The sequence below is a fragment of the Mycetomoellerius zeteki genome, unplaced genomic scaffold (assembly GCF_001594055.1).
Source record: "Mycetomoellerius zeteki isolate Tzet28-1 unplaced genomic scaffold, Tzet1.0 scaffold228, whole genome shotgun sequence".
Lineage (NCBI taxonomy): Eukaryota > Metazoa > Arthropoda > Insecta > Hymenoptera > Formicidae > Mycetomoellerius > Mycetomoellerius zeteki.
Genome location: NW_017257203.1, coordinates 400,143 through 414,045, shown reverse-complemented (window position 1 = coordinate 414,045; position 13,903 = coordinate 400,143). Strand labels below are relative to the sequence as shown.

Genomic DNA, 13,903 nt, shown 5'->3' with positions numbered 1-13,903 from the left:
AAACATTTTTTTTCGATTTCTCTGAAACGGAGCAAAAACGAGCATATGTCTATAGGACTTTTTTTCTTAGTTTTTTACTCCTCTACACGCTCCCGAAGTTTTGCGATTTAATTTGGAAACACCCTGTATATAAATTTTACAATTTGGGACACACATTACCATTTTTGTGATTATATTTGCTTAATAAAGGCATAAAATCGTAAAAAATGGTAATGTGTGTAGTATTCAATTAGAAGACGAGCCATAAGCATAATTCGCTAATAATGGCTAAATACATTGCTGTATGATACTTCTGTTATGAAAATAAAAATTAAACATTTAACTCTCAAATGTTTTTACTGGTGTCGTAAATTATGAGGTACGACTCATAATGTACGAATGTAATATAATTGAATCGGAAAGGACGAAAAGAGAACATGATATCATGTAATGAGAGATATGTGGCATGGTAAAGACTTAAATAATTATGTAATAAGAAGAGAGAGAGACTGCTAAACCTGTAACTTGGCAAAGCACATTGATCTGTTTTAAATAAGAGTCGAAAAGTTACAAATGTTATTTCACGAATGGCATTAACATCAGCTTTTGTGTAAGCACACACGAAACACACAGAGAAACATCTACGCCCAACACATGACGCTTTGAAAACAAAAAAGATTTATATTAATCAAGAAGGAACGTGCACACACGTACTCGTATGTAAGTATTTGAGCACGATAATCGCTGAAAATCACATTAAAAAGAAAAATTTTTAAGTGACAAAAAATTTTCTCTCTTACTTTTCACAAAAGAAAAAGAACGGACATACATTATGTTAGGACAATCTCAGTATTTTGTATAAGCAACACAGCGCAATCTTTCTCGCGCACACATACTTTTACGATGATTCTCATCCTCCCTGAATTTTCCGCGCGATCTAATAAAAATTACTTTGCACCAACGTCACACACAATCCGGATTTCAATATTTAATTCCCAAGGATATGTTAAAAAAATATCACACTTTTGAAATTGCTAACGCTGTTAGTGGTATGTTCACGCGGGATCCTAACAATTACAATAGCAATACCCGCGAGGAGGTATTGAGTTAACAAAGCTACTGTGTCATGAAGCTATCTCGGCAGTAAAATCTGCATCCACGGTAAAACTTTAATAACTGTCGTGGATTTCTGTCGATTTCGCTGGATAAAGTGCAGTCAATCTAGACCATAAAAATATCATTTGCAACACTAATACTCTCATACGTCGTTGTACGCGTTCTGATAAAAGACAAATGAAATCTCGGAATGCATTCGGAATGCTTCGAGGTCTCTTGGAAAAAATCTTAAATGCTTTTTCAGTTGATAGTACATCGTGGAAATACGCGACGGAATGTACCAATGTTTAAAATCAAAAGTATGTTAAAGATGTCTCGAGATATTTTAAAGATCCGTTACCGAGATGCGGTGAGATTTTACCGCCAATCATAAATGTTACACCGACATGTTCAGAAGCGTTTTATAATAATAGTAATACGTATAATTGAACAACATTCTGGCGTTTCAAAACGTTCGCGATAAATCTCACGTACTATTATAGCAACGCGATTACATATCTGAATGCTCTGTTACTACGGGGTATTGTACGTACACGGCACTAAGTTCTTCTTTTTTTCCTCGCCAAAATCAACTTCACACCACGCATCACGTCGTATTATATAATACAATACTGGCAAGAGGCAACAACTTTTCGTATACCCTGATTCTGATGAACGTCGGATATGTTACGGAAAATTTTCAAGGGAATCTAGCATTGCAGATTAATCTCTTTTATTGCAAATTTGCTACGTTTACTAGTACTGGACATTTTTTTCTGTTAAATAAAATATCTTTTATCCTATCAGAATATATCGCTTGTAACGCACTTTTATATTTTTGTTATCACATTTAATATAACTTCTTCAGTATCCACACAACTTTGATGTTTGTCAGACAAACGTATAGTTCTATCTGTACATCGGAAAAAATTTTTGGTTTAAAAACAGAGAGAGAGAGATATCATCGCACTATATAAAAAATTTCAAAAAGCTTTTGTGTAGGAATAAATTTGACGTTAGGCGCTTTTAAGAAAAATAAGAAACGATGAAAAATATTAAATATTTTTTTCTTCGAATCATCCACTGATATGTTACGATTGCTGCGACCATTAGGATACACCGCATACACTACAAGAGTTCGTCATATCCATGGCGAAGACTCGTATAAAAAATATGTCTCTCTTGTTTTCTCAGGCTTGTTTTATCGCGATCCGTAGTTCATCAGAATTTGGGAGGAACAACTCGATATATGTTACCTTTGCGAGTATACACAAGCACGTTGTATTTATAATATGTATACACGTTACACACGATTTTTGTGCGTGTGCATACGTATGTGTATGTATAGGTACATACAGAGACAGACAGAACGTAAGACACATATAGATACATAACACTAACTATATATCTCGCAATAAAAAGAAACCGCGCGGGCCTTCTGCTAGCCGAACTATGCGCAAGCATACTTTATTTACAAAGCTCCCCCGTTCGCCATGTGTCAATTATATGTCGACGACACTTGTCTTGTAGTCGCACGGCCTCTCACATGTTAGTAAAATATGATATTAATTTATCGACGGCGACGACTCGATTAGGAAAAAGACGTTTGAATTATGTATGGACAATAGAGACGCGTGAAAACGTCCGGAGTAAACAAAATGCCATTTTGACAGCTCCTCATCTCTTAGAAATGTATGTCATAAATTCGCTACAATACAATTTTTGCGATCATCTTAAAAGATCATCTTTTTTTTCAGTACATTTATATATTCTATTTAGCTGAATATTTTAGTACGTTTGTCTTCTTATTTTCTTGTGTTTCAAAATAAGTTTTCAGCTTTGACGGATTATAAAAATATTTAATTTTTTTGACGTTAATTTTTGTAGAAATTAAAATAAAAGATTAAGATATACAAGAAAATTAAAATTACAACATATTTATATTTTAAATTTGCATAAAATGTCTTTGATAATTATATGGTCTATAATTGGCCTGTTCTATTCTGTAGACCAATTAAAAATTTTGCTGATAAATAAAAGAACAGAATAAAAAGATATGTATCAATTTAAATAGAACAATACAACGTCAAAAGAATTAAGAATGTCATTTTCGATCCTCTTTAAAAATATTAGGTGTTTGGAAAGTTCGTTTCAAATCTTCTGTCAGTTCAGGACGCAATTTTTACTCAAAGAGTATCTTTATTGTAGCGGTGGAGATGGACTTGTGCCGAGTGTCGGCGAATTTTCTAATAATCGCTCGTGGATTTTCGTGCACGAGGTCCTTAAGAAGCGAGGTCCTTTCATCAACCGAAATTTGAGATGATCTTTCCGAACAGGCTAATAAAAAAATGAATCTTCTTTATGAAAACTTTCGTTGGAAAAATGGCATTTTAATCACTCCCTGATATCGATTTGGAACAATGTCAAAAACTTTATCGAGTACTGTAGGCCGACGAGTATCACGTTCTTGTTAAATACGTAACCATAATGATATTGACTCTTCTATACTCAGGAAGATTCAAGGATGCCCATATAAGGATGTCGAAAGTATTCCCTTATCATAGTGGGAACCATATTCGAATGAGATACGCCCACATGTTTATGTGTACAGATATACATGTCGATAACAAATTAATGCTAGAAATCGCGGATCGAGACGAATGTCTCTACCGAACAGACGTTAATGAAAATCACGTTAAGTACAAACATTTCGTATAAGCGAAACGTTCTATATATATATATATATATATAATGAATAAAACATAAACTCGTCATCAAAATGGAATGGTCGATAATCCTTGCAATCTCGATTCAGAACAGATCACATATTCGCCTCGATCCTCGATGAAGCTATTCCGTATCATTTTCCTCTATTTTTAACCCTTAAGTAGTCTTGCGATCAAATGCAGGCTTTTAGGATTAAACAAATATTCTTATATCAATTCTAAATTAATTGCTTTGAGTCATTCTCTGCCTAATAGAGAGTGACTTAAGTAGAGAGTGTAAATATGAATAACTGACAAGCAAAAAGTTAAAACGAGAAGAATTAAGTGGATCCGGTAGAGACAATGACGACAAAAAAGGGTGAAACATGAGAAGAATGACAGATTAGATTTTCAAAAAAGCATAGTGTTACATGTTCCGTGAAAAGAAATCCAACTACCAACACTGATACCAACAGTAAAATTAAATGCGACTGTTAAAAGCTTGAATTACACGGGCATAGTTAGCAACCTATTCCAACGCGACCAATCAAGGGTTAAACTGTATTTCGTTATCCGTAATTCATCCCCGCATTCACACAGTCACCCATTCTCTCTTTCTCTCTCTCTCATTTTCTCGAAGATTTGTCGCTACGGCGGTGCAGATCACCCACAGAGCACGTTGCGCACGATGATGGAGATTATCGAAGGAGGACGAGAGTCGTGCATTCATTCGCGCTGCAGTATCTCCTGATTCAGGAAAATAGACAAAGCGTTCAGACAGTTTGACTCTCTCGCATGGAGCGTTCCAAAGCGGCCGTTCGTTTCTGTCAGAATGAATTTAATGAGAGCTGAGACACAGACCTGTCCTCAAAAGTGAGGAGAGTAGCTCGTGGCTATCTCTCTTCTCTTTCTCTCTTTCTCTCAGAATTGATGAATACTTTTAAACTATTCTCGCTACCGAATTGTAGACGATTATGCGAGATACTTCGTTTCCTCCGCGACCTCTAAGCAATACTCTTTTTTTATTCAGAACAGTTACGTTGTATAGAATTGTTGAATGTTTCAGCTGTGAAATGTTCGACGCGATTCTTCGGGAAGCGATAAGAATATCGCGAAACGTAAATCATGCTGACATGTACACTTCACGCGCATTTTTGCGTTTCGTCAGTCCTGATAAAGTATTTGTTTACTTTTTAATAAAAATGCCTGACGTAGCGTAATGAAAATATGCCACAAAGAATATACACCATCGACACGTTTGTCATATGAGTGATCTCGATGTGAAACATCTCGAGAATAATATCGACAGTAGCATCGTTTTCGAGCGCGTGCTTTTATCTCATTTTTAGGAATGAAATTCAGCTTGGGACGCTCCATGCGGATCGCGATTAGTCGGTTTATCCTGGAAAATCCTGCAATACTTAAGGGGACGTTAAAAGGACTTGAAGACGATGCAATTACCATTAGATAAGTTTTTATGACACGTCGCAGTCTATCTTTAATAATTACGGTAAGCCTCGGTCACTCGGGGAAAACACGTTTAAATAATTCGATCAATCGGCCACTGACGATAGCAAACTTACCATCTCGTATAAATCGTCTGTTCGTGAATATAGCGGTGGCAATAGACAATCATGATACGAGGACAAGTCAATAAGTTTTTAGAAAAACATAGTAAAACACATTTTTTTTGATCGATTCATTTTTATTTCTCAACATAGTCTTCTTTCAGTTTGCTTCGACAGAAGGTAATCGATATGAATTATATCGCGTGCATCCCAAAAAGCTGTGGCCATCACCTTTCCGACCGTCTTCACGGTCTTCGTTTTCTTCGGAGCTGGTTCACCCGGTGAAGTCTATTGTTTTGACTGTTCCACAGTAATGAATCGACGCAGAAATTCATCTGGATTACGTTGAAACATCTCCAAATTTCAAACATTGTTTTGAAATTGTCACTCGGTCGCGCTTATGGTTCACAGTGAGCAAACGCGACACCCATCTTGCCGATAGCTTTTTCATACCCAATTGTTCGTGCAAAATTGAAATCACGGTGCCATGTGATATGCCTGTGGCCTCAACAAGCTCGCGCACTTTCACTCGTCAATCAAAATAATATCGTGGACTTTATCGATGATTTCTGGCGTATAGCAGTCTCGATTGGACGTCCCGAACGAGCTGCATCACATGTGGATGTACGACCACGTTTAAATTCATTCACCCAATTATATACAGTCGCAAATGCAGATGTGCTATGAACATTATCCAACTCGGCTTTGATTTCTTTCGGCATTAAACCTTTCATATGTAGATGTTTGATCACTGCACGAAACTCATTTTTTTCCATTTTGCAAAAAATACAAAGGTTGTTCGCTTTAATCGTCTACAGAAATGAAACCACGCGATGAATTCCGCTCAAAATTTGACAGTAATCAGCTGAAAGATGCTACTTGTCAAAAAGTAATGTGACGACACTGCGAGTGCCCTTTGACAGATTTTCTAAGGACTTATTGACTTACCCTCGTATTATTAGCATGTGATAAGAGACTAGAACGTGCATATCAATAGCAATAAAATTATAATTTAAGTAAAATTGCTTTGTAAATAAAAATTTATACTCGTAGGTAACAGTACAGGCTATAGTTCGTATTCACACTTCACTTGTATCAATAAATGCGTACATTTATCAATAAAAGAAAGATATAAATACGGAGCCATATTAATAGAAGGATAGAATTACTGAAATAAAAAAATTATATGAAAAGAAGATTCTTTCAAAATGAACTTTTGTCTTAAAAAACTCAATTTTGTAATCCCCCTCCTGTGTTGCTGGTTTCATGGAAGCATATTAAATATAAAATAAATTTATAAATTTTTATACAATGTCAGCATGATTCTCCATTGCCTTTGCTGTATCTTCTTGTGTCCGATCGGTCAACAAAATGAATTAGGACTTACCATCTCAGTTGTGAGACTCGCTAGGGCCTCCTCCACAGTGGCCGCGATCCTTCCACCGTCATCCTGACGTTGGTTACCCTTGATTGGTGTCGTCGGGCAACCTAAAATTATCGTTAATCGTCATCGTGCTAAAAATATCATTGGTCCTCGCAAATTACCATTAATGGAAGGCAAGAGGTATCTCGAGCGATAGTGTAATCTCCAAATTAGCTCTATATTTGAAAAAAGCGGTCGTAACTGCGTGAGAGATTAAATTTTTAAATATATATTTATCGCCGTGCAAAATACGAGACATATGCATAGCATTCGTATAAATGAAAAGTAGTTCAGAGTTTGTGCCTTTTTTTCTCGAGGTTTCGCAATTTTGGGACGAAACATGAAATGTGAATTTAAGAAACTGTGTTGTCTATGCATGAGAAGAAGCGTGTGAACTAATTGATTGTGTGAGTCAATAATAAAGAAAGATACAAAAATAGAAGAGATAAAAAAATACAGACAAAGATCAAAACTTATCTGCCAGAGGTCCTAAGAAATTCTCAAAGATCAGAAAACGTATACAGATGAAAACAGAAAAATAAAATCAACGTGTAGACAGGATTCAATGAAGAGTGACGAAGAAGTGAAGGTTTCGCGTTTGGTATTTTTTTTCCTTTATTGTCTTTTTCATAGTTATCAGGCATTTTAACAAAGCTTTATTTAAATTAGCTAGACAGGACTAGACAGAACAACAATGTTGATTGATTATAGCTGTTATAAAATCATAATCGAATGAAAATATTTTCGCATTTGACTAACAATCTTGAAGCATAATCGATATTACACAACAATAACATTAGTTACAATAACATTAAAGTTAAACATTTATTTTTAATTGTCGCATTCACATATTTTAGGTATGTGTGTATTTCGAGACAATTATGTCATATTATTTTAATTTCAAAAAATCCGCTTTCCTTTTAAAAAAATATTATAACAATAAATAAAAATCATAATAAAAAAACAAAGATGTATACATACATGTATATATTATATACAACAAATTGAACTTCTAATTTATAGTTTACGTTTCAATTTTTCTGATACGTTAATTTATATGTTAAATCTTATGTTTTTATGTTTATTTCGTTGTAGACAAAAATTTTAAGAATCTCCGTTTTTTTCTCGGCATTGAAAAAGATTTTTTGTCAAATTGATATTAAAATGTAATAATCTAATAATTGCATATACATATATGTATATACATGTGTGTGTATATACACATATAATGATATATAATATGATTTGAAAATTGATGAGAATAATGTATATGTATGTAATATATTAAAAAATAAGATGTTTAGTATTTAGAAAGATTAAATTCTTTCATGAACTAAACATTCAATACACACTATTCAAGTGTCCAATAACTCTATGATATTAACGAGATAGAAAGATTTATCGCCAACATGATTGTCAATGTTGTTGACTGTTACATCATTCAATTTATATCAATCAGAAATAAAAAAAGGCTTATAAAAAAAGTTTCAGATTCATAGAATCAATGTGATATAATTCTAAAACAGTAAGTCGATTTCCTAATATTTTTCTCACAGAAAGGCAACAATCTAAAAAAATCACTTAGAGAGTTTAGAAGATCTACGTTAACACTCGATAATTAAACAACAGCGAGAATCAATATAATGTCTATGTTTGTTTTCGCACGAGCGACTCCTCGTTGGAGTTTTCGAAGGAGATAGAAGAGAGGGGAGGTACCAGCAGAAGAAGTCGAGAAGTCCTCGTGGCAGTATCCTTCAGGAGCCATAGTAGATGTTCAGCGCGTAGAGCAACTTACCTATGTCGCCGCTGCTGGAGCTCTCGGTGAAGGACGGCGTGCCCTCGGTCCACGTTGGCGTCGAGCCCTCAGCACTTCCGGCCGGTTTTGTTCCCCCCCCCCCCCCTGCCACTACCGCTACCGCTGCTCTCCAAATGCACGTCCGATATGCTGAGGATAAATTTGTTTGTCATGTTTAATGCCGATAAGCTGAAGGAATCGAGTAATCATGTGTGATTAAATTAAAATCAAATACTAACATTCTCCTTTTCCTGAGGTTGCCGTGATAAAGCAAAGAAAAAAATGTTGTTTAGATGCGTGCAAAGTGCGAAGATAAGCATAAAATATATTTCAGGCTAAATATAGGTAATATAAAAAAAATTCAAGCAGTGTATAAGACGTATCTCTGTGTACGTGTCTTATCAATTGCATCTGATCGTCAATCTATTCTTAGCTGCATGCATCACTAAAATTGTCATTCTATACTAAATTTGTTAGCTATTTTTAATTTATTCGTGTAAATATACAAAATGATGAATAATATTATTCTATTGATTTTATTACTGGGGTTGAGAATTGAGATACTTCAAAATTATCAATGATAGCAATTGGCAAAAGAGTGTACTCACCTTACAGTGTCGTGATACGTCTTGGTGAGGGTAACGTGATGAACAACCTTATTTTGTTTGGAATGAGTAGAGAACAGATTGCTTGTGAGAATAGGGGTTGTGCCGCCTTGTTGAAGGTGACCACCGGAAGCCAAAGTTTGGTCGTTCGAGTGGACTGCATCATCAAAGGGCGGGGGCGGGGTGGAGCAGGTGGAAGGAAGGGTGCCACCTACAAAAAGCGCGCTACAATTAGCCCTAATTAATACAATCAAATGTTGAAATAGTAGGCAAGAATGGAATGGCAAAGGATAGCTGAGATAAGAGATTCGTTTACAGTGTTTACACTAATAGTAATCACACCTAAATATGCTTACGAAAACGACTGGCAGAAAATTACGATTTACTCCTTGAATTGTGATTTTAGGATAAAAATATATTTCTTATCACGACTTTTTGAGAGGTACTAATATATTTTCTCATATTTGCAAAAAAAAGTTGAAAGATTTGGAAACATTTTTCATAATATTATATTGACTTGTATATATGTTAATTTGTTGACAACTTGATTATTATTATAAGAAAAATTCGTCGACATATAAGATGGTTTAAAGTTAATATCTACATACCACTTGTTAATTTTACATATTTATGCAGATTTATAAAAATTAATTCGACAAATACTCCAAATTTTAAACCATTCTATATGTGAATTTAATTGTAGCACAATCTTTGATCAATCGAAATTTTTAACGTGTGTATGAAAAATAGTAATGATATTTCCTCTAATTCCACAATGAATTAATTCTTCTGCCCGTCTGTATATAAATATAGTTGAGGAAGCTTAGGATGAACAACTTCTGATATTTAATACAAAGAGAAAGATAAAGAGGATATAAAGAGGAAGATAATTATATAAAGTTTCCAAGCGCGATTGTATATACCGCAGCGAGAAAACTATGCAGAGCAAAATTACATTTCCAACAATTTTAAGAAGGCAAGCTAGCAACAATATCGTAAATCAAATTTTAAGAATCGCGATAATATCATTTATCTAAGAATATTGCATTTTTAAAAATGTTGAAAATGTCAATATAAAGCATCTATATTCAAAAATGATAGAAACAAATTCGGACGAGTATTAAAGTATTCACTTATACGTATTTATGAAAGTACAACATAAACTATTTAATTAAAGTATGCAGAATAGATACAATTTTATACGTTGCGGTTACTACATCATCAATGTATTCGTATGAACATCCTCTTGTGTTACATGAGACAAATTATTACTAAACAATTTATTAAACTTCAGAACGAGTCGATTAAATAGCACAATACGACTAGGAGGTAAATAAACGCAATTAAATGGACGGATATCGGATTACACGAAATAAATTAGCAACAAAAGCAAAAGAGATATTATTCTGAGAATAATAACGCGGTATAAGCAAAATTTCATTTCCTGTAAAACACGTTGCGTTTATTCACTCGTTGTTGGTAATAAAATTCTATGCATGCAGTTTTTAATAAAACTCGAACGATACTTAAGCTAATAGAGATGTCAATCAATCACATAACGATAATTTTACACAATAAGCAGGGAGAACTCGACAACGATTTTTGCTATACATAAACGATACCTCGTCGATGTCTTAAATCGACTGACATTGAAACGTCGCAGACGTGGAAAAGAGATTAGGAAAAGATATTAGTTCAACACAGATTACTCTCTTCTATTAATAATGATAGTCAAACATTTAACGGTAAACATAACACACCATCTTCGCTAATCCTGGTAATTACCGAAAATACTGTTATCACAATCTGAGATATGAGATCAGATGACGATATACAGGAAATAATAATTATTAGAACGTATGCTTGTGTTGTCATGCAATAATGATATAAAAGAGATCAAAAACATTTTACGTGATAAGTGTTCAGTGAAGAAAGATGAAAGTTGTAGTTTCTTCATAAAGTTGGAAGCTGCGGATCTCTTTTATAAGATTATAAATTCGGAAAGAAATTTTGTATACTATCGTTTACGCAGTTGGTAATCATTATCAGTTGGATGGCATCAAGACTTATCGTTATTAATACCTTTTTAAATCACTTTGCTAAAATTAGCAATCAAGAAATTTATGTCTTTATGTAAACGATCGCGTCTTTCGATAAGTATGTAAGAAGGAAACATTCGGTTTTAGCATTCCAAGCTCTGAATTAGATAAATCGTCGCAATAATCACTCGAAAGAGACTTAAATGTTTGTCTCTTGTGTTTAACATCGGTATTTAATAATCTTCCTTTCAATACGATTTTTTCTTCCTCTTGATTCAATCGAATTTCATTAACCGGTAACGTAAATTTTTGTTTAATAGCGTTCATTTCATTTCCGTAGTTCAAATTATCCAAGTGTACGTCTTCTCGCCGAGCATCCTTCGTTTTATCTCTCACATCAATCTTAATCTTCTCAAAGTTCTTCAGTTTTTCGAAAACGGAACATTTTAGAACATCGTTATTCCTATTTCGAATATCGTCGAAACTGGAAGATATAAATTCTTCTCTCTCGATTGTACTCAGCAATTTATCTCGATTCACATCTTTCGAGTTGGTCTTCTTAATATCGAATAAAGATTCTTCTTCACGAAAATACGAATTTCCATCGCAGCTTTTACAGTCGGATTTCGAAGACTCGTTTTTATATTTTTTTAATCTCTCATTAGTCTGTCGATCGAATTTACTAATCCTTTCATGAACTATCCTATCTTCTATGTTTTCAACTTTACCACGGTAACTGTTTGCAAAAATTCCTTTGAATCCACCTCTATTATTTATTTGCTCATCATTTATATTCTTAGAGATATTCTTCTTCTTATCAAGATAGTTATTATCTCTGCCAGAAGGGCAATTCTGTTTCGTTTCATCACATCTGATTGCCGATTCCTTCTTTTTGCTTGTAAAATTTGTGTCAATTTTATTACTTTTCTCCTGAATATGATAACCACTCTTATTTCCTAGAGAACTCATTTTCAAAGACAAATTTCCATCTTTTCTTTTTACATCTGTTTTCTCATTTTCAGCTAAATTTCCATTAAAAGTTTCCTTTTTAGGTATTCGTTTCTTTATCGACGGTTCCGGCGCAAGTCGTTTCTTTCTCTTAGATTTCTCTCGAATCTTTTGCAGCAAAATACTATCTTTTTTAATTGACGTGAATTTTAAGATCTTTTGCTTACAATCAGTCCATTCTTCAGCAGCCTCCATACGAGATGTGTACATATGATGCGTTCTCGCATCTTCCACTGGCTTACAAAGATGCGACATTGTCGTGATCGTTGTGATAGACGCTTCAAGGTTCTTTTGCTTTCTCTTTACTCTCTCGTAATATGTCTCCGAATGTTTCTTGTCCTTTCGCGACATCTTGTAATTCATGAGATCAGATCGAGAGCTTGGATTTAAAAAGTATGTAAACTTCGCTAGATGATCCGTCTTGGTATCGCCTCTTTTCTCTTTATCTTTCTTTGAGACTTTATAATTATCGTTACTCGTAATTCCACTGAAATCTTTCAAGCGATTGGATCGATGAATTCCTCTATCTGGTTTGAAAGGATGCAGGCTAGTCTTAATGAAGTAAGCGTCCTCGACTTTCACCACGCTGACGAACTCTTCCTCGTCCTCGTCGAGTTCTTGGGTATGCCAATGCTGAATCGAGTCCATCGGTCGAATCCGTCCGGCTTCTCCACCGACACGATCGCGACGAGTGACACGGCAAGTATTGGATGTTGATGTATGAACATGCAACGCATTCGAGGTCGCGGAGGTAGCTTTAATAGAAGTAGCAGCAGTGATAGTAGAGGCCACGGTTTTAGCGGTGATGACAGAAGTAGAGGTAGAGGAATAGTCAGGTAGGAGCGAATGGTGCAGGTCGCACGAACTGTCATGCAAGCGGTATCTCGTGATTATGGCTGCTTCATCACCTCGGCTGGAAGTCACCGACGACGTCGTCGAGGCGGCGGTGCTGGCCGCCCGATGATCCTCGGAGGACCTAGCGGTCCTCGAGGCGCCTGTGCCCCGCGGTGGCACCGGAGGTGGGATCTTGCCGGACGGCACCAGGTTCGGGTTCGGCGGACTGGCCGCGCTTCTACCCTTCAGTACAGCCGGGTAACTCGTGACCTTGACCGTGGGGGCGGCCCCGGGCGGATGCTCGTGGTGCGGACCTTGACCGGCAGCTAAGGTCAACGGGGGCGGGCTCAGCGGGCCGGCGGCAAGGTTAACCGGGGTGGAGGTGGCAATCGGCACCGAGGCCGCCACGTTCATCGCGCTGATCGCAGGATCGGGCGGGCTAACTGCTGCCATGGTCGTTCAAGGTAGTTCGAGGCCATCCAAGGGTTCAACGAGGGAGTCGCGTGTGCCGCGTCGCGATGGCGCGGAATGGGAAGACAGAGAGAAAGACAGGCGAAAAGAGAGAAACAGAGAAGCCGGATGAGAGAAGTCGAATGATTGGAGAACCGTGCAACGTCGATTCTTCTCTGGCTGGTTCATTTTACGAGAGTGGTCCGCGAGTGTAATATTTTATACATATCGCGATTTATCATAATACACATATGTTTGTAATTATAAATAAGTTCTTGATCAGTGTAATATGTGAAGTTCGCTTTGTCCTATGATTATTACATAATAATGTAATAAATAAAATCTCTTTGATAACATTTTCGCGATTCACGAATGTGTCGAATTTACGTTGCACAGTTCAAA

The 13,903-nt window shown here is 35.9% G+C and overlaps 1 protein-coding gene across 1 annotated transcript in view; it reads right to left on the bottom strand.

Moving 5' to 3' along the window:
- Positions 1–13,903, bottom strand: part of PIP5K59B (Phosphatidylinositol 4-phosphate 5-kinase 59B) — a 32,396-nt gene that overhangs the window by 966 nt on the left and 17,527 nt on the right. The window contains 5 exon segments of the mRNA XM_018448970.1: positions 6,735–6,835; positions 8,566–8,671; positions 8,673–8,715; positions 9,174–9,381; positions 13,126–13,494. Of these exon segments, the coding sequence (XP_018304472.1) occupies positions 6,735–6,835; positions 8,566–8,671; positions 8,673–8,715; positions 9,174–9,381; positions 13,126–13,494 (827 nt within the window).